At 41.1% G+C, this 23,416-nt stretch overlaps 3 protein-coding genes across 7 annotated transcripts in view; 2 read left to right on the plus strand and 1 right to left on the minus strand.

Annotated features, from left to right (window-relative positions):
• The window catches only part of LOC140290166 (protein NLRC3-like), a 362,014-nt gene that overhangs the window by 211,294 nt on the left and 127,304 nt on the right, over positions 1–23,416 (minus strand). The gene's annotated exons all lie outside the window — the stretch shown is intronic.
• The window catches only part of LOC140290202 (NLR family CARD domain-containing protein 3-like), a 556,114-nt gene that overhangs the window by 186,184 nt on the left and 346,514 nt on the right, over positions 1–23,416 (plus strand). The gene's annotated exons all lie outside the window — the stretch shown is intronic.
• Positions 2,374–22,391, plus strand: LOC140296046 (NLR family CARD domain-containing protein 3-like). The gene is made up of 10 exons (XM_072379697.1): positions 2,374–2,485; positions 8,587–8,774; positions 12,086–12,338; positions 12,450–12,503; positions 15,445–15,576; positions 15,717–17,496; positions 17,593–17,766; positions 19,065–19,238; positions 21,659–21,705; positions 21,832–22,391. The coding sequence occupies exons 1-10, from the start codon at positions 2,374–2,376 to the stop codon at positions 22,389–22,391; spliced, it is 3,474 nt and encodes a 1,157-aa protein (XP_072235798.1).

Below are 23,416 nucleotides of genomic sequence, written 5' to 3' on the forward strand. Positions count from 1 at the left end.
ACTGATTAAAATCCTCTCTGTGGTCACTCTGGAAGGACACAGCTGGCTCCAGTTCCAGCACTGGGAGAAGTTTGCTGCTGATGGTTTGATGTGAGAGCTGATAGAAGAGTCATGGACAGTTAGAGATGGTCATCTCACCTCTGAGCTTTGCTCTGGCTCTCATGTTCCCCACACAGTGAGGTTTTAGTGTCCTCACACTGATCCATGCTGCTGAATTCACATCAGCTCACACGCACTTTCTACCTTCATCTGCACATCAGCAGTGACACCCCTCAGTATATTTAAGATTAGTTAAAGCTGTACTCTTCATCTTGGACCCTTAGATACTGTAACCAGAGATTATTGGTGGTTACACACATGGTTTTAAACCCTTCCCTTTTTATTATATTTACATTAATTATGTTGATCCCTGTTGATTTCCCAGAAAGGTGATCTAGTTAGGTGGTAGTTAGCTGTGGAGTCTGAGGCAGAGGAAGCTGCTGGATTTCTACCATCAGTCCAGTAGATGGAGGCATGGACCTGCAGCCCAGCCCACACAGCATGATTCTGATGATGATGAAGCAACATCTCCTGATTCACTCTGACTGGTAGCTTCAGCCACTTCAACATTTACACTTTAGATTTTAGATTTTTTTAACAGGAAAAGCAAACAATGACAGATTTTAAATCTCAGCTTTGAGGTGTTTCAGAAAACAGATGAAAGCTCTAAATATTTGTTCTTAAAGTACTTGAACTAAACCAAAAAGAAAATCTGAAAAGAGGAGACAAGACTAAATGTTTTCCAAGTGGATTATACACAACAATAAAGTAACACTTTTATTCTTTTTTTCATTTTTTATTTAATTTTTTCATTTTATTCAAGCAGCAGGAAGCTGTTGTGTCTGACTTTAATGTTGGAAACAACAGTTTGATTTTTACACTGAAAGAAATAACTCATTAGACTTACTTAAAATATATATTGAAAGTATTTGCATGTAAATGATTTAAGTAAACTTTAATCCTGCAATATTAAGTAACACTCATTTGCCAGTATCAAGTAAATGTTACTTTCCATAAAACATTACAGTTGTGAAAATATTTACTTGATTACATCCAAGTTTTAAGGTATATTTATTTAAACAAATTAAGTAAAGTGTACTTGCTTTTCATAGGCAGGAACATCATTTTACTTAAAATTTTAAGTAAATCTTACATATCTGTAGAATTTGCCGTTATGAAATAATTAAGTAGATAATATTTTTTTGCACTTTAATTTACTTGGTTGCATTACATTACACTACTAACTAAAATTAGGAAGTCATTACCAGTTTTCTTTTGATCAATGTTACCAAATAAATTTAACCAATACTCTGCATTTAATATACACTCGTCAACAATTACAATACAATTAACTGTTTATTGTTTCATTTTAAAGTTTAACAGTCAGACATAATTATCAGCCTTCTGACGTTAAAAAACACTACACACAGAACAGTATGATTTCAACATTTTAATTAGTCCCCTAGACTAGTGCACTCTTAAGAATGCAATTAAAACATTAAATGGGACAAAATCCACAGAATCAAATCAAATTACTACAAAACAGCTTAAGGTGTCCAACCATTCCATGATAAAGGATACAATCTTTACTGTGGACACTAATTAACCTAGATACCTTATCTGACAAAAATGAAAAACACTTATGACAGGCTTTCAAAATAATTTATTCAACAATAGACTTAAAAAATCCAAAACGTTTCGGTGTTCATCCAACACCTTCCTCAGTTGTTGGAAGGTGTTTGAGGAACTGAGGAACTTTTTTAATGCCTTTCACTGACATTTATGACAGGCAACTTTCCAAACCACGATGAACTAAGATGAACCTTCCACAACAAGATGAACCTTCCAACCTTCCAAACCAAGATGAACCAAGATGAACCTTCCAAACCAAGATGAACTAAGATGAACCTTCCAACCTTCCAAACCAAGATGAACCTTCCAACCTTCCAAACCAAGTTGAACCTTCCAACCTTCCAAACCAAGATGAACTAAGATGAACCTTCCAACCCAAGATGAACCTTCCAACCTTCCAAACCAAGATGAACCTTCCAACCTTCCAAACCAAGATGAACTAGAACTCAAGTGTCAATTATTGGCATTTCTTCACGAGGTTATATTTGCATGATGCCACTTTTTTCTCATGTCATGCATTTCGGAACTTCAATTTCAAGCTGTTTACTTTTTGGGACAGCTTAAGTCCAGCTCCAGAAAAAGTTTTTGAAAGACTTCAAAAGTGTAGCACAAAGTGGGAGGGTATGCCAAGTTCAGGGCATAAATCAGTCCCATGAGCAGTGAGCAAGCTTTGGCAGTACTTGTGCACCCTGGCAAAATCTCATGACCTTCGACAAGGATGGAGACATTGACTGGATCCTCATCAGCACCATGGACAACGAGTATTTTGAGGAAGTGGTTACTGACAACACACCGCTGTCCTCCTGCATACAATGTACAACAAAAAAGAAGAATATTGTTGAGAATCAAATTTTAAAAACTGCATTCAGAATGTGTCTGTTCCTTTGGGCACTTTAACACCTGCCTTTTTGTTATCATGCATACAATATTTTAAACTTGCCTGAAAAATGAAAATGATGAGTTGATTTGCTTCCTGTTGATAAATAGAAACATATTTGAATAAGACTTAATTAGCAATAAACTGCAACATGAACAAATGTAAATGAACATTTTGTTTTGTCTCGCTAAATGAAACAGCACAGACGTTCATCAGCCCCCCCATTCTAAATGCACAATGTTGATTCACTGATGTAGCATTACTTCAGTGTTGCCGCCAAAAGTTTTGCAGAGAACAAAACCACGTTCTACTATGTTGGCATGAGTTGATAAACGTTATACTGTTACATTGGTGTTTTTTTAATATCCTAACTTTAGTTATTTTTATCGGGAGAACTGCAGCCCTCCCAAGCTCAGTCAGCACGACAGGAAACAAATGATTAATTAATTTCCATGCAGTACCCTCTCTCACCACATGGCAGGCGACAGCTGCATAAGCTTAGTCAGCAGGACAGGAAACAACTCCTCGGTTACGGCTCCTCGCACAGGAAACAGTTTTGATTCGTTCACGAGTCAACTCCTCGGGTTACGGCTCTTTGCACAGGAAACAGTTTTGATTCGTTCAGGAGTCAACTCCTCGGGTTACGGCTCCTTGCACAGGAAACAGTTTTGATTCGTTCTCGACTCAACTCCTCGGGTTACGGCTCCTCGCACAGGAAACAGTTTTGATTCGTTCAGGAGTCAGCTCCTCGGGTTATGGCTCCTTGCACAGGAAACAGTTTTGATTCGTTCTCGACTCAACTCCTCGGGTTACGGCTCCTCGCACAGTAAACAGTTTTGATTTGTTCAGGAGTCAACTCCTCGGGTTACGGCTCCTTGCACAGGAAACAGTTTTGATTCGTTCTCGACTCAACTCCTCGGGTTACGGCTCCTCGCACAGGAAACAGTTTTGATTCGTTCACGAGTCAACTGCTGGCGGCTAAAAACACTGTGAGATCGGGATGTAGCCTGGCGACAGGATGTCAATAAATGATGTGGAAAGGAAGCTCAAAGAAGGTCTTTACAGCACAAAGACAAAGCAAGGCAAGTGTGATATTTGGAGAAGTTTCTCAATTGTCCGTGAATCTCTTTATTAATAACCTATAAAATTATGTGTTTTCTCCTGCGGGACGGGAGAAGACACAAAATCAATGCATTTCTATTATTGTGCGGGCATAAATTCTCAAAGTTTTGCGGGAGTGTAACACACACGTTACGGGTGGTAATGGTCAGAAATTCAGCGGGGTGAAGAAAACAGTCCCGCACAGGGCTCTACTGTGGACTGAGAAACAACAGGAAATGAATGATGTCTGATTTGTGATGTTCATTCATTTGTCATGAAATCATAATTAATTAGTGGTCTTCGGTTCTCGTAGATATGTATAGTGTTGTGTGTAAATAGATAAATGATAATGTAATAATGTGAATAGATACTTTTGAAAATTATATCAACATATTGATTTTGTGTTATACTCTATCATAAAATAATAATATTAATAATAATAATAATAAATGCACTATGTAACATTTTAGGGAACTTATTGTTACTTTTTTTCTCACTTAATTGTGTTACTAATTGTCAAAATCAATGTGAGTTTTACATTCACTTGTTCTCTACCAGCTGTCACGTGACAGCTACTGAGTCAGTGTCGGGCTTTAAACAACAATGGCAGGGAGGATACAGATCTTATTGTGTATTTTCCCAGGTTTTCACATGGTTTGAATTGTTTGTGGCATTTTGTGTATTGTATTTTGTCAGCTCAGCTGAAGCAAACTATGTTTCCTTCAGTGTTAAGTGTTTAGAACCGTGGCCATTTTGTGCAACGCCCACAGTAGGGCTACAGCGCCACCTGCTGGAACAATGAACGAAATGATTCGTTCAAAGATTCGTTCAATTTACTGTTCGAGAGTAAATTATCCGATTCAGCCAAGAGAGTCAAAGTTCCCAACACTACTGAGCGTGATGCTGCTGTAACGTCCGGAGCAGTGTCACTTCCTGTGCGCATGCGTCGTGCATGCGTTTCGAAACCCGACACTTTCAGAGTAAAGTTTATGTAAATTTTTTAGGTTTATGGACATACATCTATTAAACATTTAAAAAATATGAGGAAACCGAAGCAAAACTTAGTTATGTTATAATTAATAATAATAATTCATGTGTTACGTTAATAAAATGTTTAATTTTACTTAAGAAACTCCAGTTCTTACTGAATCTTAAAAATACAAGGTAGAAATTATGACAGTTACTCTAATAGAATTTATCGCACCAAAAAGTCATTTTTTTCAGTGTATAGGAAAAAAGCAGTTTAAATCCACCTAATCGATGTAAACATCCTGTAGACTGACCTTCAAACTCAGGAGTGATCACAATTTGTTCTGAAATAAGATGTGAACGTGTTCCCCAAACATTACAGAGCAGAAACAAACAGGAAAGTTACTGAAGGCAAAGCTCAGACTCACAGTTTGTTCAAACAGAGCGTTAAAGAAGAGGACTCTCCTCTCCACAGACTAAGACACAGGTGAGCTGCGACCTGGAATGAGTCACAGCTCCACCCCTGATGGGGGCGGGGCAGGTAGTAGGTGGGGATTTTCTCACCAACAGCAGGATTCGTTAATATTACTCACAACAATGGAAATAATTCAACATCACTTCTAAAACCACTCATCTTAACCACATGCTGTTTTTATCAGTTCCTACTGAAAATGATCAATAAATCATAAACTTTCACATGATTCCCATCCAGCCCATAAAGGTTTATCATTAATCTTATTTTTATTATCTTGTTTTGAACACTTTTGATTGGATGTTTGCTATCAGAAACATTTGAAGTGTTTAGCTGCAGTCCAGCAGCTTCTATAAGTCACAATAACTTCACCTGATTCTCTGACATCAGGTTTACCATCTCACCTGTAACTCATGTACCAGCAGTGACCACTGAAAGAGATGAATTAGCACCAAAAATGAGTCAACTTTGGTCCTGAACGCAGCGCATTGAAAGCTTTTTCCCTCACACACAAACTGGGAACAAAAACACTTCAGTTTGCTCTGAAGTCTTCTCTTCATCAGAGTTTTGGTTCCAACAACATGAACGAATTAATCGTTTTCTTCTGTTTTTTTAAGTTCAGGTGCTGATCAGTGATTGGACTTAAGGCTTCAGTTCTGTTTAAACTGTTTGCTCTGCAGGTTAATTATTGATGAACTAAAGTCATATAAAGCTGCAGCAGCTGACCTCTGATCACTTTAAGACTCTTTTATGGTTTGCAGAGTTTCAGAGTGACGGCAGCCTGCAGACACAGAGGACTGATGTCGCAGAAGCAGCAGAGGATTTCCTCTTCTTCTACACAGACCTACACAGCAGAGAGCTGCAGAGAGAAGAAGTTCATGGAAGAAACTGAGTAAGTGACACTTTGATTCATTTAATTCATTTCTCCAAGCAGAGAGACATTTCCTCTGCTAACTGCTCTCTGAACACACTTACAATAAAACTCTGAGTCCTGACATGAGATCCAGGTTAATCCTGGACTCTGACCCTGTTGGACTCTGACACTCAATCTGTTTTATGAGGGATCATAATTCAGGTGTGTCTGGAGCCTCTGTGTGTGATCATGTGGACTCATCAGTGGGTGAATAGTATTTAACAGAGAGCAGTGAGCGCCCCCTGGTGGTTCCTGTCAGTCTGCAGTGATCCTGCAGGATGGATTTCTGGAGTCCTGCTGCTACTTATCTACAGTGTAGCTGTTCATGTACAGTTCAGTCCTGCATTCAGCCCATCAGAGTGTTTCAGATATCAGATTTATCACCATGCTGAAGGTTCAGATAATCAGTGTGTGTCAGTGAATGGAAATGTTTCATCATCATCATCATCATCATCATCATCATCATCATCATCAGGATCATGATGTCTGAGCTGCTCCATGCCTTCATCTAGTGGACTGATGGAAGTACAGCAGCTAATCTTTTTACAGCCTAAACGATGGAGAGGGGGATGTGAGTTGATGTGCGGATGAATTTGTGTTTCCTCTTCTATCAGCTCTCACATCAAACCATCAGCAGCAAACTTCTCCCAGTGCTGGAACTGGAGCCAGCTGTGTCCTTCCAGAGTGACCACAGAGAGGATTTTAATCAGTTTAGGATCAATATTCTGCCTCAGTGAGCTGAGTTGTGTTTGTGTTTGGTGGTGGTGAAATGTAAAGAACTGTCTCTTTCTGCAGTGAAGTGGCTTTAGTGGGGTATGAAAATGTAAAAACTATCAGACGGTGCATGTGTGGCTCTCTGCTGATGATTATCTACCCCACAGTTTGTTGCTCCACGTGGACTTGATTGTATGAGAGCTTCCCCTGAATAACTATTTGCATCTGCTGAGCAGTTATTGTGGTCCTTCATGTGCAAAACTTTAATAGGAACATCAGTAAAACAAGTAATTCAGGATACCTCTGATAATTCTAGTGATCTAATTAGTGATTTAAACTTAACTGGCTCGTAGATGAAGAAGGACCCAGATTCACATGCAGGAGTCAGAGGAATGAGAACTTCATCATCGGCCGGCACAAACACAGAGCAGCAACAATGAGCAGCCCTGCTCATACATGTGCTGAGGGAGGCGATGACTAATACAATCAGTAACAGTAACCAGGAGGGAAGCAGAAGCAGAACTAAATAAAATGCACAAGGGATTGAGGAAACAAAATGAAACGGGAAGGAAATTGACTGACGTGCAAAAGTAAACTAATTTCAAGATGAAACAGAACACAGAAATCCACAGAACACGATCAACACAAAAACTAAAACATCTAACGTCATATTTTGCTCCTCCCAGTGGGACGTGCCTCACAAGAGAGGCGTCCAGGAGGCATCCTAACCAGATGCCTGAGCCACCTCATCTGACTCCTCTTGATGCAGAGGAGCAACGTCTCTACTCCGAGTCCCTCCCGGATGACTGAGCTTCTCACCCTATATCTAAGGGAGAGTCCAAACACCCTGCAGAGGAAGCCCATTTGGCCGCTTGTATTCGCTATCTCGTTCTTTCGGTCACTACCCACTACTCATGCAGATCCAGCATTTTTGCGGACGCTGCACCGATCAGCCTGTCAATCTCCCACTCCATTCGTCCCCCACTTGTAAACAAAACCCTGAGATAGTTGAACTCCTCCACTTGGGGAAGGATTCCTAACCCGGAGAGGGCATTCCACCCTTTTTTGGCTGAGGACCATGGTCTAGGATTTGGAGGTGCTGATTCTCATCCCAGATGCTTCACACTCGGCTGTGAACCGCTCTAGTGAGAGGTCACGCCCCAAAGACGCTAACAGAACCGCGTCATGCACAAAAAGCAGAGACCCAATTCTGAGGTCGCCAAATCGAACCCCTCAACGCCCTGGCTGCACCTAGAAATTCTGTCCATAAAAATTATGAACAGAATCGGTGACAAAGTGCAGCCCTGACGGAGTCCAACCTTCACCGGTAACACTTCCGACTTACCGCAGGCAATGAGGACCAAACTCTGACACAGGTCATATAGACACTGAAAAACCACTCATCAAGGGGTCCGGCACTTCATACTCCTGGAGCACCCCTCACGCCGTCACCACTGCCGATACAACCATATAAATTACCTCATATCACTGACAAAATAATGCAACACTGACTGCAGTCGAACGCTTGTCTACAAAACACATGTACACCAGTTGGGCGAACTCCCATGCACCCTCCAGGACCCTGCTGAGGGTGCAGAGCTGGTCCACTGTTCCACGGCCAGGACAAAAACCACACTGCACCACCTGAATCCGAGATTCGACTATCCCACGGGTCCCCCTCTCCAGGACCGCTGAATAGACCTTACCAGGGAGGCTGAGGAGTGTGATCCTGCTGTAGTTGGAACACACCCTCCGAGGACAGCCAAGACAGCCCTGCAACATCCAGAGCCTTGAGGAACTCCAGACGGACCCCATCCACCACTGGGGCCTTGCCACAGAGGAGCTTTTTGACCACCTCGGCAACCTCAGCCCCAGAAATGGGAGGCTCCATCTCCGAGCTCTCCAACTCTGCTTTCTCATCTGAGGGTGTGTCGGTAGGATTGAGGAGGGCCTCGAAGTATTCCCCCCACCGACCTCACAACGTTGAGGTCAGCAGAGCCCTGTCCCCACCATACACGGGGTTGACGGTGCATGGGCCTAGGGTGTCCTGGTGCCAAGTGCACATATGGACACCCTTGTGCCTGAACATGGTGTTTGTTATGGACAGTCCATGACGAGAACAGAAGTCCAACAACAGAACACCACTCTGGGGGTGCCGTTCCTCCCAATCACCCCCTTCCAGGTTTCACTGTCATTGCCTTGAATTCCCGTAGCAGAAAGAGGGAGTCTCCTACTGGAGCACTCTCCAGTGCCTCCCCCAGGGACTCCAAAAAGGGTGGGTACTCTGAACTGCTGTTTGGTGTGTAAGCACAAACAACAGTCAGGAATCGTCCCCCCATCCCAAAATAAATTTCCTGTAAATTCATGCAGTCAAGTTCAACACATCAGTGTTTTGTACTGAGTTAAAGAGCATTACGTGCCCTCAGTGAACAGCTTCGAGCTTGTATTTTTAATTTCAAATTGATATATTGTTTGATGAGATATTTCAAACATTTTTTTATGTGCAACAATTGATTATCTTGTAAAATCAGGACAGATGAAACACTAGAATTTTCTGAACAACATGAGCTAATTCTGCTTATTCCTGGTCATGATGTGATGTTATTGATGAAAGTAAAACTTATCAGCTGAGCAACCTAAACAATTACAACCTCAATACATCAATAAATATGATATGGTGACATACAAAGCTTCTGTAATAAGTAGTTTCATTATTTAACCATTTAAAACGATACTAACAACAATATTACCTGTTAAATTAAATCTAGATATTTGTCGACATGAGAGCTGAGAGTCTTCTCCAGTTCTACTGATTACATGGAACATATAACAAAGACTTTGCAGTTTAAGATAAAGCTAAACAGTTAATCATGATGGGATCTTCTCTGTCTCTGCAGTCTCCAGGTGCACAGATCTGACGATGTGATCTCTCAGGATCAGGATAAATGCTGGGACAGCCCTGATGGAAGTCATACAGCACTGAGTTCATGTTTCTGAGTTTGTTTTTTTTTAGCTCCTGACAGGCAGCTGCAGTAATCTTTAGATTTTCTCATGCTGAGGGATGTTGAAAAGTGGTGCTAAACGTTTTGATTTTCCAAAAATTTAAAATGTTGACAGTGAAATAATGTAAAAAGTTAGAACATCTGCATTTTATAAACTATTTATGAGGGAAGACCATTGTTGTTATGGGCTTTAAAATAAAGCTATAGAAAAAAAATCAGGTTCAATTTTAGGTCCAAAACCTTTTGATCTTTATATGCCTTCCATTATTTCCATAATTAAGCTGATAACACCCAGCTTTACATGACCCTGGGCCTGTAGGTTATCTTATAATATTAAAACATGAATGGAAGAAGATTTTTTACAGCTCAACCAGGACATAACAGAAGTTTTAGTTATTGGTGCTGAAGCCCAGAGAGAGAAACTGTCAGCACATCAACATTTACTGGCAATAAATCCCTTCAGAATCCCTTCATGTCAGCTTCAGAAGAGAATTTAAGATTTATTTTTAGTTTTAAGGCTCTTAATGGTGTCAGTCCTGACTGTTTATCAGAACTGAGCCTGTGAGAACCCTCAGGTCTTCTGGGTTCTTTATTGATCCATAAAGTCAGAACTAAAACCCAGGGTGAGCCAACTTCCTGTTCCTACGGTCCACGTCTGTGGAACAGAAGATGTTAATGCTTTTAATGCCTACTAAAGGCCACCATTCTGACATGGATTATATTGGAATTGATATTCCTTTTACTTCTGCTCACACCTTTTTACCTTGTTGTAATTATTTAGAGAGAATGCTGGGGCTTTTGACATATTTTTTTTTATTTATTATTTGAGCTACAAAGGGTAACAACCTTTGGCAGATGAGAACTCAAAGTGCACAACTCAAGGAAGGTATGTAAAAAAAAAAAGAGTTTATCTAAAAAAAAACTAAAGACGCTCACAGGGAGGATCACAACAAAGATCATCTTAATCTAATAATATTTCATATCTTAACTCACTTGACAGACAATCAAGACAAATTGGATACGAGACTAGGGAGACAGGACTATTATACATGAGGAGGAACACAGGCGAAAAAAAAAATCTGGGCGGGAAGACAACCACACAAAGGGAGTAAGTCATGGTCTGAAATAAAACAGGAAGTGGCAGACGAGACTTCTCATTATCCAAATGACATACAATTTCAAATGAAAACTTCAACACATTTGACGAGACACAACAAAAAGCATCATGAAAGGTGTTTATAATTAAAGTTGTACTGATTGATTGAAATAATTGACTCTCTTCATGTGTAACTATTCACTGTCACGGCCTCAGGATACAAGTGCAGGGTCGTTTCAGATTCAAAGCTGTTTATTAAATAAACAAAGCACAGCAAGGCAAGGCAGGGTGAGGATCTCCTCACAGAGCAAATGATCTGTGAAAATCCTAAGCATTCTCCTCAGTAAATATGTCTGAGGATGAGTGCAGCTATGAAAGTTAACATAAACAGAAATCTCTCCATGTTGGGAGGAAAACAGAAAATCTATGAAAGATATCAAAACAAAGTCACGCTCTCCTAATGAGGCAGATTTAAACAAAGGACCCTCTCCAAAAAACTGAGGCACTATAAAACTTAAACTGTGAACGTAAAACGCAGCTTTAACGGTGGTGCACAAGATCCTTCAAAAAAAACGAAAACACAAAATCGCTCTGCTAGGGGAGGAGCTATGAAACATTAATATTTTAACCGAACGCAAAGCTCCACTAATCGGAGAGGACTGTGAAACGTTTACTAATCAAAACTCTCCAAAAATGGAGGAACAGAACAGAGCTATGAAACTTACCGTGGATTAGTAAATACATAAACTTTGACTATGAATAATTTACAAATAAATATGGTCTGCAGGAGAGTCGCTCGACTGCAGGCTCGAGGCAAGGCTATGGCTGTGGCTGTGAATCATGAGGCGAGTTATGCAGGTCGAAACAGAACGCAACATACTGGCACAGGACAAAGGGAGACACAGACTATTTGAGAACATGATGGACCAAGGGGAACAGGTGGAAACACATGGGAATCAGGGAAGACAATCAGACGCTTGACACAGGACGAAGGGCAAGGTACCTGGAACAAGAGGAAGCTAGTGATTTCAAAATAAAACAGGAAATGACGAGGCAAGACATGAAACAGAACGTAAATCGTGACAGTTACTGAACTGATATTTACAAAGTTATGGTGAAAAAAGTTCAGTTTATCTATAAGTATAATTTTTATTCCTCAAATGACACATGTTTTAATTGTTCATTGTATGGAGTTGTAGATGATGTAAATGATTTTTAATCAGTTGTGGAGAAAAGTACATTATTAACTGTATTTTCTTATTTCATTTAGAAAATGGAGACAGATGCAACTTTAAAACACTGGCTTCTGGACATGTTGGAGAATTTGGGAACAAAGCAGTTTAAATACTTCCAGTGGTGCCTACAGAATGTTGATGAGTCAACAGATGGCTTCAAACCAATCAAAAAGTGTCGACTGGAGAACGCTGATAGGCTGGACACGGTGGATATAATGGTGCATGTGTACAGCACAGATACCAGAGAGGTGACGGAGAGGATTCTACAGAAAGTCAGAAGAAATGAAGGTCTGTCATAGGAAGAGAAAAACATGAAAAACCTGCTTCATTACACACAGTCTACAAATGCTATATTGTTTAAATAACAATTCAAGTTAATCCATGAATTGTCCCCAACAGAAAAAACGTTTGATCAAGATGAGAATGAAGCACTGACTGGTGCTGCTGCAGCAGGTATGTCTGCAGTTTGTTGCCATTATAATGAAATTTACAATGAAGTGTAGCGAACTCAAGTGTGGAATTTAATACAAACTTAAGATTTTAAATGACTGCAACATTCTTTTGTGGGGATGGTCAGTGTGGAAATACCAGATGGGGGATTCTACATCAAAGAAGAGAAATTTACAACCACCTTTGCCCACAAAAGCATTTTGGGGGAGTTTTCTCAGCCCCTCTTTCCACAGACCTGTGCCATAAATTTAGATAAATGCATTAATAGCTTGGTGCTAACTAAGCTGAACAAACAATGGACCCTCTCAGGAGAGTATTGGGGCAAACCAGAACAGGACCCCTCCGACCCTATATGGTTCAAAGTAAACAATGGTGACAGTTTGCCCTGATTCTGATTCAAGCCAGAGACAGCCGCTGCATGGATCTCTCAAAAGGATCTCACCCTGAATCACTTTTTAATTGAATCTTGAAACTGTATTAAATGTGCTTTGTATCTTTGTACAAGTTCTTTCATGTTCTCAGTGATATCACAAGCTGCATTTTAATACCTTTTTCATGATTGTACGTGGAACGATACAGAAGATATTATTATTTTGGAAAATTACTAATCATCCTATGGAGCCACATTGCCCCCGAGTGGTTCGTAGTACTGAATAGTTAAATCCAAAATTAAGTCAACAACTTGCATATGACATGTGACATTTATATGAAATAATGCAACTATTAACCAATAATCAGCTGTTTCTTATTGTATTCTGTGTTTAACACAGATAACAACAACTATAACACAAATAACATTGGTTGGTTCGTTATTCATACTTCATAACTTTACAGATATCCATCTGAATTTTGAGACTCATAACCATCATGTTATGTTATGTTGTTTTTATGTCTTTATATCCTAAGTTTATGCTATATCCTTTATATCTTAACAAGTTATGGTGTTTTAGAATCCTCTGAACAAATGTTTATGAGACGGAGGAATGCAGGAGTCGAATTGCTTTGAGGCAAACCTCCTTGCAGGTCGCCTTACAAAATACGCCCAGGCAGACGTCACAACAGTTTCAGGCATATCATTGGCTGAAAGTGTAGCGTAGGCCTACGTCATCCCCCGCCTCCGCGAATCAAACTCCGGAACCCGCGAGGAAAAGTCAGAGTTATTGCCCAGTTCGCATAAGTTCTTAAATAGAACATGGACGGAATATTGAAAGAGTATATTGAAGGTCCAGATCAGTAGAGAAGATGAAGAGCAGAGAGCTCTAATTGATGGAATGAGAGTCTGGCGGACAGTCTTTGGAAATGGCAGGAGAGGAAGATGAGATGGAAGAAGAAGGTCCGAACAAAGACAGAAAGAGAAGAATGTAGTAGAAAGATACATTTTGCGTTTTTGTTCATCCGTCATCCTGTCTCCTCTCTATAGCACGTTTTAAACTCTGCTGCTGCAGCCTCCTCACCTATTTTTGATCAGAAAAAGGAGCCAGCGTTCAGCTTGTCAACCTTTCTGTCAATCTTTGGCGAATTTAAGTTCACCTCATCAGAGTTGGTCGGCAACCAAAACCAACTCCATCCTTGGACAGTTTTATCATTATTTGCTGTGAATTCAGACACCCCACCCGCTTGTCTTCAAGCTATCAGAAGAAAGGCTTCATCTCCAGCGCATGAAAGCGACCGGTCCAGTCCCTGAAAGTCAACCACAATGAAGGCCGCGAGACGCGGAACCGAGAGAGACCCAGTGGGACCCGCTGGCGATCACCTGTGGTTCGGAGCTTACCTGGCCGTAAAATCTGCCCTGTTCTTACATTTCAGACGGTATGCGGTGGATGTCGAGAGAATTTGCTGTTAAAATGATAAACTAACCCAAGTTGATAGCCTTTAAATTCAAATAGTAACAAAGCTCGACTATTTGAATGATTCCGGTATCCATCCATCCCCTTTCCCTTAGTTCTTTTCAATTCACTAAGTGTTTCTTATATAATCATCGATATTCAAAGCATTTCTTCTGTTGTCTTAAGGTTCATGTCTTTGGTCATATCATTGTAATAAATGGTTCATATATATATACATATATAAAATCAACCGGCTTTTGTGTATGTGTTCTTTACGTATGTGTGAGTCCAACAAAATGAGAATTCACGAGTAGCGACAATATGAGACTGGAATTTATTAGTCATTAATTAATAATTGATTGTTAATTTAACATACCAGAATCGTAAGGTTCTGTCTTTTCCTTCGATTGAAGGTGGTGCCCTAAAACGAGGTTAAATAAGGCTTATTCAGATAGTGAGAACTTTCGGATAAATCCTTATATCTTATCACATCACGCTACATGTGTCCGCTATAAATATATATTGTTGGTGCCTTGTGTGCCGGCGATATATAATTTGGCTACAGAAGCTAACAACAAAAGTAGAAGAACTTGTATCTTGTTTATTCCAACATTTGTGAACTCAATTCTATTTGGCATAAAAAATTACAAGAGTGATTAACAATTAAGAACATTTTAATGCCAAATAAAACCATGGCTTAGACTCCATAAATCACCTATTACAGAACTTATTTTGCATTTCAACAGGTAGGCTAACACATGTTGTTTTGACAATTGAAAGTTACACAACTTCTTTCAGATTGTTAATCAATGAATCAATAGGCCTACATATTGCAAAACTTATTTTGCAAATAATGAGTATAATTTACCATTTCTCAGCTTATTTAACAATACAATGCTTGTACTTGTTTGGAATTGCAATAGAGAATGAACACGGATAAATAACGTTGGTTGTGTTGAAGTCCAGTGCGGGAGGGATGGAATACATAACGGAGTGCCATAAAAAATCTAGTAGCGGCCGTATCCAGCTGTATCCGGCTGTAGTTTGGGGACCATTTGTGTAAACTCTCAAAACCGAGGCTACAATGTTACCACCCTATTTTTTTTCCTGCTATTTAGAGTATCCTGACAAGTGCCGACATGAACTCAAGAATAGGGAGAAAAAGAGCACAAGAGAGGCATTTCTGAGATTCACACTACACTTCCTTAGAGGAATAAAGCAGGAGGAATTGGCTGAGCGTCTGCAGAACAGTAAGAGGATATTTCTAAACATTGAGCTTGCTGCATAAATGGCACATTTGCAAAATTCTCAAGAGACTGACCAGTTTAAATATAAATAATTCCTTAAGTAAACTGTCATGCATACTAAAAAAAGTATTGTGTTCATTCAGGATATCTTGCAGCAGTCTGTCGACGCAAAATTAAATTTAAGTTGAAGACAAAGTTCCAGTGTGTGTTTGAGGGAGTTGCTAAGGCAGGAAATCGGACCCTTCTGAATCAGATCTACACAGAGCTCAACATCACAGAGGGAGGGACTGGAGAGGTCAATGAAGAACATGAGGTCAGACAGATTGAAACAGCATCCAGGAAAGCAGAAACAACCATCAGACACGAAGAAATCTTTAAACTCCCATCTGGAAGAGATGAACCAATCAGAACAGTGGTGACAAAGGGAGTGGCTGGCATCGGGAAAACAGTCTTAACACAGAAGTTCACTCTGGACTGGGCTGAAGGCAAAGCCAACCAGGACATCCACTTCATGTTTCCATTCACTTTCAGAGAGCTGAATGTAATAAAGAAGAAAAAGTTCAGCTTGGTTGAACTTGTTCATCACTTCTTTACTGAAATCAAAGAAGCAGGAATCTGCAGCTTTGAAGAGTTCCAGGTTGTGTTCATCTTTGACGGTCTGGATGAGTGTCGACTTCCTCTGGACTTCCACAACAAGGAGCCCCTGACTGATGTTACAGAGTCCACCTCAGTGGATGTGCTGCTGATAAACCTCATCAGGGGGAAACTGCTTCCCTCTGCACGCCTCTGGATAACCACACGACCTGCAGCAGCCAATCAGATCCCCCCTGTCTGTGTTGACATGATGACAGAGGTCAGAGGGTTCACTGAGCCACAGAAGGAGGAGTACTTCAGGAAGAGATTTAGAGACGAGGAGCAGGCCAGCAGGATCATCTCCCACATCAAGACATTACGAAGCCTCCACATCATGTGCCACATCCCAGTCTTCTGCTGGATCACTGCTACAGTTCTGGAGGATGTGCTGAAAACCAGAGAGGGAGGAGAGCTGCCCAAGACCCTGACTGAGATGTACATCCACTTCCTGGTGGTTCAGGCCAAAGTGAAGAAGGTCAAGTATGATGGAGGAGCTGAGACAGATCCACACTGGAGTCCAGAGAGCAGGAAGATGATTGAGTCTCTGGGAAAACTGGCTTTTGAGCAGCTGCAGAAAGGAAACCTGATCTTCTATGAATCAGACCTGACAGAGTGTGGCATCGATAACTCAGCAGCCTCAGTGTACTCAGGAGTGTTCACACAGATCTTTAAAGAGGAGAGAGGGCTGTACCAGGAGAAGGTGTTCTGCTTCATCCATCTGAGTGTTCAGGAGTTTCTAGCTGCCGTTCATGTACATCTGACCTTCATCAACTCTGGAGTCAACCTGCTGGAAAAACAAGCAATCTTAAATATATCTAAAATAGAAGAAGAGACTCTCTTCTACCAGAGTGCTGTGAATAAGGCCTTACAGAGTCCAAATGGACACCTGGACCTGTTCCTCCGCTTCCTCCTGGGTCTTTCCCTGCAGACCAATCAGAGTCTCCTACGAGGCCTGCTGACACAGACAGGAAGTAGCTCACAGGCCAATCAGGAAACAGTTGATTACATCAAGAAGAAGATCAGTGAGAATCTGTCTGCAGAGAGAAGCATCAATCTGTTCCACTGTCTGAATGAACTGAATGATTGTTCTCTAGTGGAGGAGATCCAACAGTCCCTGAGTTCAGGAAGTCTCTCCACAGATAAACTGTCTCCTGCTCAGTGGTCAGCTCTGGCCTTCATCTTACTGTCATCAGGAAAAGATCTGGATGTGTTTGACCTGAAGAAATACTCTGCTTCAGAGGAGGCCGTGTTACACCTTCTGCCAGTGGTAAAAGAATCCCCCAAGGCTTTGTAAGTTAATTTGTAAGTTGGGATTTGTTTTTTTGTACACAACTAAAATTTTCATTGAAGAGAAAAAAACTCTTTCTTCTCCTATTGTCTCTTTAGGCTGAGTGACTGTAACCTCTCAAAGAGAAGCTGTGCAGCTCTGTCCTCAGCTCTCAGCTCCAAGTCCTTGAGTCTGACAGAACTGGACCTGAGTAACAACAACCTGCAGGATTCAGGAGTGAAGCAGCTTTCTGCTGGACTGAAGAGTCCAAACTGCAGACTGGAAACACTCAGGTAAGGATTCATGAACTTTTCAGCTGAGAGATGATATAATTCTGGCTTAAATGGATGAAAAAACAGCTTCCAGGTACCTTGATCAATGAAACAGTTTGATCTGTTCTGCCTTCTGATGATCTGGCTTAAATAATTCTGATAATGAAGATAATGAAATATAACACACACAGTTCGAAGAAATACCAAAGTGCTATTTTACTTTAACTCCTTTCCATTCCTGTAGATTTGTCCTAAAACACAGATCCATCACATACTCAAAGTAAACTACTTTACAGAAATATGAGCTGTTTTTTCCTCTAAATGTGAGTATCAAACCTTCTTTAAATGTGGACACACTGTACTGGAACAAAGTGATGATATCTGTAGTGTTATTGCACTGAAAGTTCACTTTGATCCAATCTCCCGTCCTGAGCGTGCACGAGGCGACTGTGGAGAGAAAAAACTCCATTTTAACAGGAAAAACCCTTCATCAGAACCAGAACCAGGAAGGGCGGCCATCTGCCTCGACCATCTGGGGGTTGAGAGGGCAGGAAAGAGGGGACAACAAGCACCATAACACCAGGCCAGAGATACCTGCTGAGAAAGAGAAACACAAGTTAATGACAACAATGTCATATGAATATGGAGAGAAAAGTAAGCAGAGGGGGGAGAGGTGCATCATGGGAGGTCCCCCAGCAGTCTGGGCCTATAGCAGCATAACTATGGGATGTTTCAGGGTCACCTGAGCCATTCCTAACTATAAACTTAATCAGAAAGGAAAATTTTAAGCCTAATCTTAAAGGTAGAGAGGGTGTCTGCTTCCTGAAGTCAAACTGGCAGCTGGTTCCACAGAGAGGGGCCTGATGACTGAAGGCTCTGCCTCCAATTCTACTTTTAGAAACTCTGGGAACGAAAAGTAAACCTGCAGCCTGAGAGCAAAGTGTTCAGTTGGGAAAATATCCAACTATGAGATGTTTCTCACTCAGTCCACAGAGTTGCTGCTTCACACCACAGCCCCTCTGCCAGGCCCCCTCACCAATCCCAACCCCACACCCCCCACCAGTCACCAAGACCCCCCCGTCTGCAGTCCTTCCATGAACCCCTGGAGCGGGTTGAGGGCGCCCACCCAGCCGACCCCAAGGACAAGCCGACCCCAGCCAAGGAGCAGAGTCGTCCCAGCAACCGTCGAGATGGACGGAAGACACCCATGCCAAGTCCCCCACACTAATACAGAAGACCCAGAAACCCATCCCAGCAGACAGAGGGATTTCATAATTGGTCCATTTAAATTTCCCCTGTGTTGTTTTGTGTTTCTGCAGCCTGTCAGGCTGTCTGATCACAGAGGAAGGCTGTGCTTCTCTGGCTGAAGCTGTGACCACCAACCCCTCCCATCTTAGAGAACTGGACCTGAGCTACAACCATCCAGGAGACTCAGGAGTGAAGCTGCTGATTGCTAAACAGAAGGATTCCCGCTGTAAACTGGAAACTCTCAGGTATGGACAATCCTGTTACAACCTCAGAAAGAGTCTTGATGTCTAATCTTCACTAAACCCCTCCCCTCATGTTTCATGGTGTGGGTGTTTTTTTTCCAGCAGTAATAGATGCAGATGTTGAGATCAGAGACAGAATTGCAGTTTATTTAATTCAACTACGGTAAACATGAGAAATTGACAAGAGCAGAAACGATAGCAGATACAGAGTAGGAAGAAGAGAAAGAAACAATCACATTAATCAGAACCACAGAGAGCACAACAAGCATGTCAAGGTGTGGGCATAAAGGAAGAAAAATAGAATTCAATTCAGTTTTATTTATATAGCGCCAAATTACAACAAATGTCATCTCAAAGCACTTAAATGATACAGTCCAATTCAACCCAACTGGAGTTCAATTCATTGTAATCATAATCCAATGAAATCCAATTAATCAATTACAAAATAATCCAATTAATTCATATAGAGCCAATTCAAAAAACAACATCCTAGCTAAGGAAACCAACAGATTGCACCGAAACTTGTCTTCAGTCCAATCTCCTGTCCTGAGCATTTCTGTGGCGACTGTGGAAAGGAACGACTTCCTTTTAACAGGAAGAAACCTCTGGCAGAACCAGACTCAGGAAGGGTGGCCATCCGCCTTGACCAGCTGGGGTTTGAGAAGACAGAAAAGAGGGGGGAAAACACCTTAACACAATTCAAATGATACCTGTTGGAACAGGGAAACACAAGTTAACACCTCAATAATGTCACATGTACATAGTATCATTTGAGAAATTAAACAGGGGAAAAAGTGAGGAAAGGTGTGACAGATGAGGTCCCCCAGCAGTCTAACCCTATAGCAGCTTAACTATGGGATGTTTCAGGATAACCTGAGCCATCCCTAACTATAAGCTATATCAGAAAGGAAAGTTTTAAGCCTAATCTTGAAGATAGAGACGTGTCTGCTTCCTGAAGCCAAACTGGCAGCTGGTTCCACAGAGAGGGGCCTGATAACTGAAGGCTCTGCCTCCCATTCTACTTTTAGAAACTCTGGGAGCAACAAGGAAACCTGCAGTCTGAGAGCAAAGTGCTCTGTTAGGAAAATATCTTACAGTGAGATCTTTAAAGGGGAACTTCCGAAGGATGCTGACTTTCACCAAACTTCTCTCGGTGAGTAGATGAATGTATTTCATGCCAGAAATAAGGTCTAGGTTTAAAAATACCAGACTTCCCCTTTAAGATATGATGGAGCTCGGTCATTAAGAGCTTTATATGTGAGGAGAAGAATCTTAAATTATTTTCTGAAATTAACAGGGAGTCAATGAAGAGAAGCTAAAACTGGAGAAACATGATCTCTGCTGTTAGTTCTCATCAGAACTCTGGCTGCAGCATTTTGGATCAGCTGGAGGCTTTTCAGAGAATAATACCTTTAGCACAAACACCAGGAAAGAAAACGACTAAGCTTGACAACAAAGGCAATCGATGGTGAAGTGAAACCCAAAAAAGGATATATACTGAAGTGACCTATGACAGATTTATTCTAAAGGTTTCATTGGTATGAGCCAAAGAAAGGAAGGGAGAAAAGTGAATGAAGGAAAGTAGAAACACTATATTTTAGAATAAAACAAGAAATGCACCACAGCGTCTTTATGGATTGTCAAAATGAATGTTGTTGTTACTGTACACAATAAGCATACAATAAGTGTTCAGCGGGGAGAAGCGACAGTGCATGTGCACATTCATCATTCTTGTCCTCGAGTGCCAAAATTCACATCCCAGCAGCGGCCACTCCGAAGGCTTTGGTGTCATTTCATCTGGTAGTATTATAACAGCTTAAGCCTTTTCTTACTGTGTATAATCTTTGTTTTTCTTTTTTTTTTTTTGGTCAGCAGCCCAGAAGTTTTTTGAAAGCTGCTGAAAATCAAACTATTACTAAGTTACCCTGAATCTGTCCTCATGGAGCGAAGCAAAACATCTGAACAAGCATGATCCCAGTGTGGTTGACAAGTTCCTGAGTAGTGCCCTAAAATGTCTTATGTCTCTCATGTGAACACCTACCCTCCAACATCTGAACTTCCTTTCTCAGCAGAACTCATTAGTCACTTCAGAACTACAAGTTCTAAATATACTCCAGCCACAGCAGTGTGATTCTAAACCCAGGTGCAGCAATATAAAACAGCTGCAGTTTCAAAGATTGATGTATGGTCTCCTCCACCTCCTGGTTGATTCAGTTGATACTGATGAAAAGAATAAATTCAAACTATTGTGGATTCTTGCAAATGCAGGATAGGATTTTAGAGACACTGTGTTCAAATGTATGTGTCCAGATGTTTTCCTGTTTCTTTTTCAGTGTAGAACAATGTGTGTGTGTGTGCCATGTAATGTCAATGTTTGCATGCTGAAAGAGACTGTGCTGCTCTGACCCCCCTCCTCCTTTCAGGGTGGAGCCTGCTGGAGAACGATGGTTGACTCCAGGTCTGAGGAAGTGTAAGTATGTTCTTCATCTGATTCATGACATCCAACCATCTTCACACTGTCACATCACTCATTGATCAAAGTGAACAAATGATAGATCAATAACTGCAGCTGGATTGTGTTTGTTCTCTCCATCAGATTCCTGTCAACTCACAATCGACACAAACACAGTGAACAAAAGCCTGAAACTGTCTGACAACAACAAATACATGACACATGTGCTTGGGGTTTACTCTTATCCTGATCATGCAGACAGATTTGATGAGTGGCCTCAGCTGCTGTGTGGAAATGTTCTGACTGGTCGCTGTTACTGGGAAGTCAAGTGGGATGGAAAGGTTTCTATATCAGTGAGTTACAGAGGAATAAAACGGAGAGGAAGTGGTAATGACTCTGTGTTTGGACGGAATCATCAGTCCTGGAGTCTGATCTGCTCTGACGATGATGTTCATTATTATGTCAGTCACAATAACAGAGGAACATCTATCCCCTCCTCCTCCTCCTCCTCCGTCTCTAACAGAGCAGCAGTGTATGTGGACCGTCCTGCTGGCACTCTGTCCTTCTACAGAGTCTCCTCTGACACACTGATCCACCTCCACACCTTCAACACCACATTCACTGAAGAACCTCTGCATCCTGGATTTGGGTTTTTTTTTGGAGGTTCTTCACCAAGTTTTTGTTCCTCAGTGCATCTGTGTTGAGTGTCAAAATGATTACTTGGAAACTTCTTCCTCTTCCAGTCCTTTAAAGATGGAAGCTGCCATTCTTCCAGGATGTTGTTTTTCTGTGTGTTTCCAGTCAAAGCTTCACACTGAATATCAGTATGTTGTGTTTCTCTGCAGCTCACTTCAACTGAGACCATTCAGTTCATGTCAGCTGCAGTTAGTTTGCTGCACATGTGACAAACTGTGACATCAAAGAGGAATCACTGAGCTGCAATCAGCCAAGATGAATTTCCAACCTGCTGACAGATCTTCACTGATTCTGCTCCAATGTTTAGGGACTCTGGTTTAAACTGATAGAGTTACTCAGTTCTATCAGAGACAGTCAAGTTCTGTTAGAAAACTTTCTTCCTGCTCCTGGTTCAATTGTCATAGGTGCGATGACTCTGTGATGACACCAGCAGAGAGTTTGACCAAAGCCTGTCTCATACATCTTACTAAGAATTGGGTCAAATTGTTCGAAAAAAAAAACATGGATCATATAAAGAAAGCAACAGAACTGAGTGTTTGTGTTAATATGGTGTTTTCTACTCTAAATATTGTTTTCATTATATCTGTTCTGTCTTCTCTGCTAATTATTCACAATAATAAAGCTGAACTTCAACCTAAATGCAGCCGTGCTTCCTTAAAGCGTAAATGATTCAATTAATCTGATGCTGATGTTTCACAGAGATGTTACTACATTGTTTGGTTTGATTGTTGAAGATTTGGATCATATATTGATATCTGACTGGACTTATTTGCCACATTTAATGTGTAAATCTTCCACCTCTCCGTTAAAACAAGACTTGTTTATGCAGAGAGAGTTTTATTCTGAAATAACTGAGTCATGCTTTTCTATCAGGATCCATCACAGACCAGACTTCCTGGAAGCTGAAAAACAGCTGGAAGGTCGTGCACGTGTGATGATCCAGACACATTTGATTACTCGTTTAATCTCTTATGTTATTCAGATATTTAAGAGTTGACAATATTCCTGGTTTCCCTGCTGTAAACATTCAACA

This window comes from Leuresthes tenuis, unplaced genomic scaffold (assembly GCF_036924035.1).
Source record: "Leuresthes tenuis unplaced genomic scaffold, fLeuTen1.0.hap1 SCAF_1, whole genome shotgun sequence".
Taxonomy (NCBI): Eukaryota; Metazoa; Chordata; class Actinopteri; order Atheriniformes; family Atherinopsidae; genus Leuresthes; species Leuresthes tenuis.

Excerpts from the sequence above, each read along its gene's own strand:
- LOC140296046 (XM_072379697.1), top strand. The coding sequence starts at position 2,374 with ATGACCTTCGACAAGGATGGAGACATTGACTGGATCCTCATCAGCACC. Across the intron at positions 12,339-12,449 it reads GAAAGTCAGAAGAAATGAAG|AAAAAACGTTTGATCAAGAT; the intron begins GTCTGTCATAGG and ends TGTCCCCAACAG. Across the intron at positions 19,239-21,658 it reads TGTAAACTGGAAACTCTCAG|GGTGGAGCCTGCTGGAGAAC; the intron begins GTATGGACAATC and ends TCCTCCTTTCAG.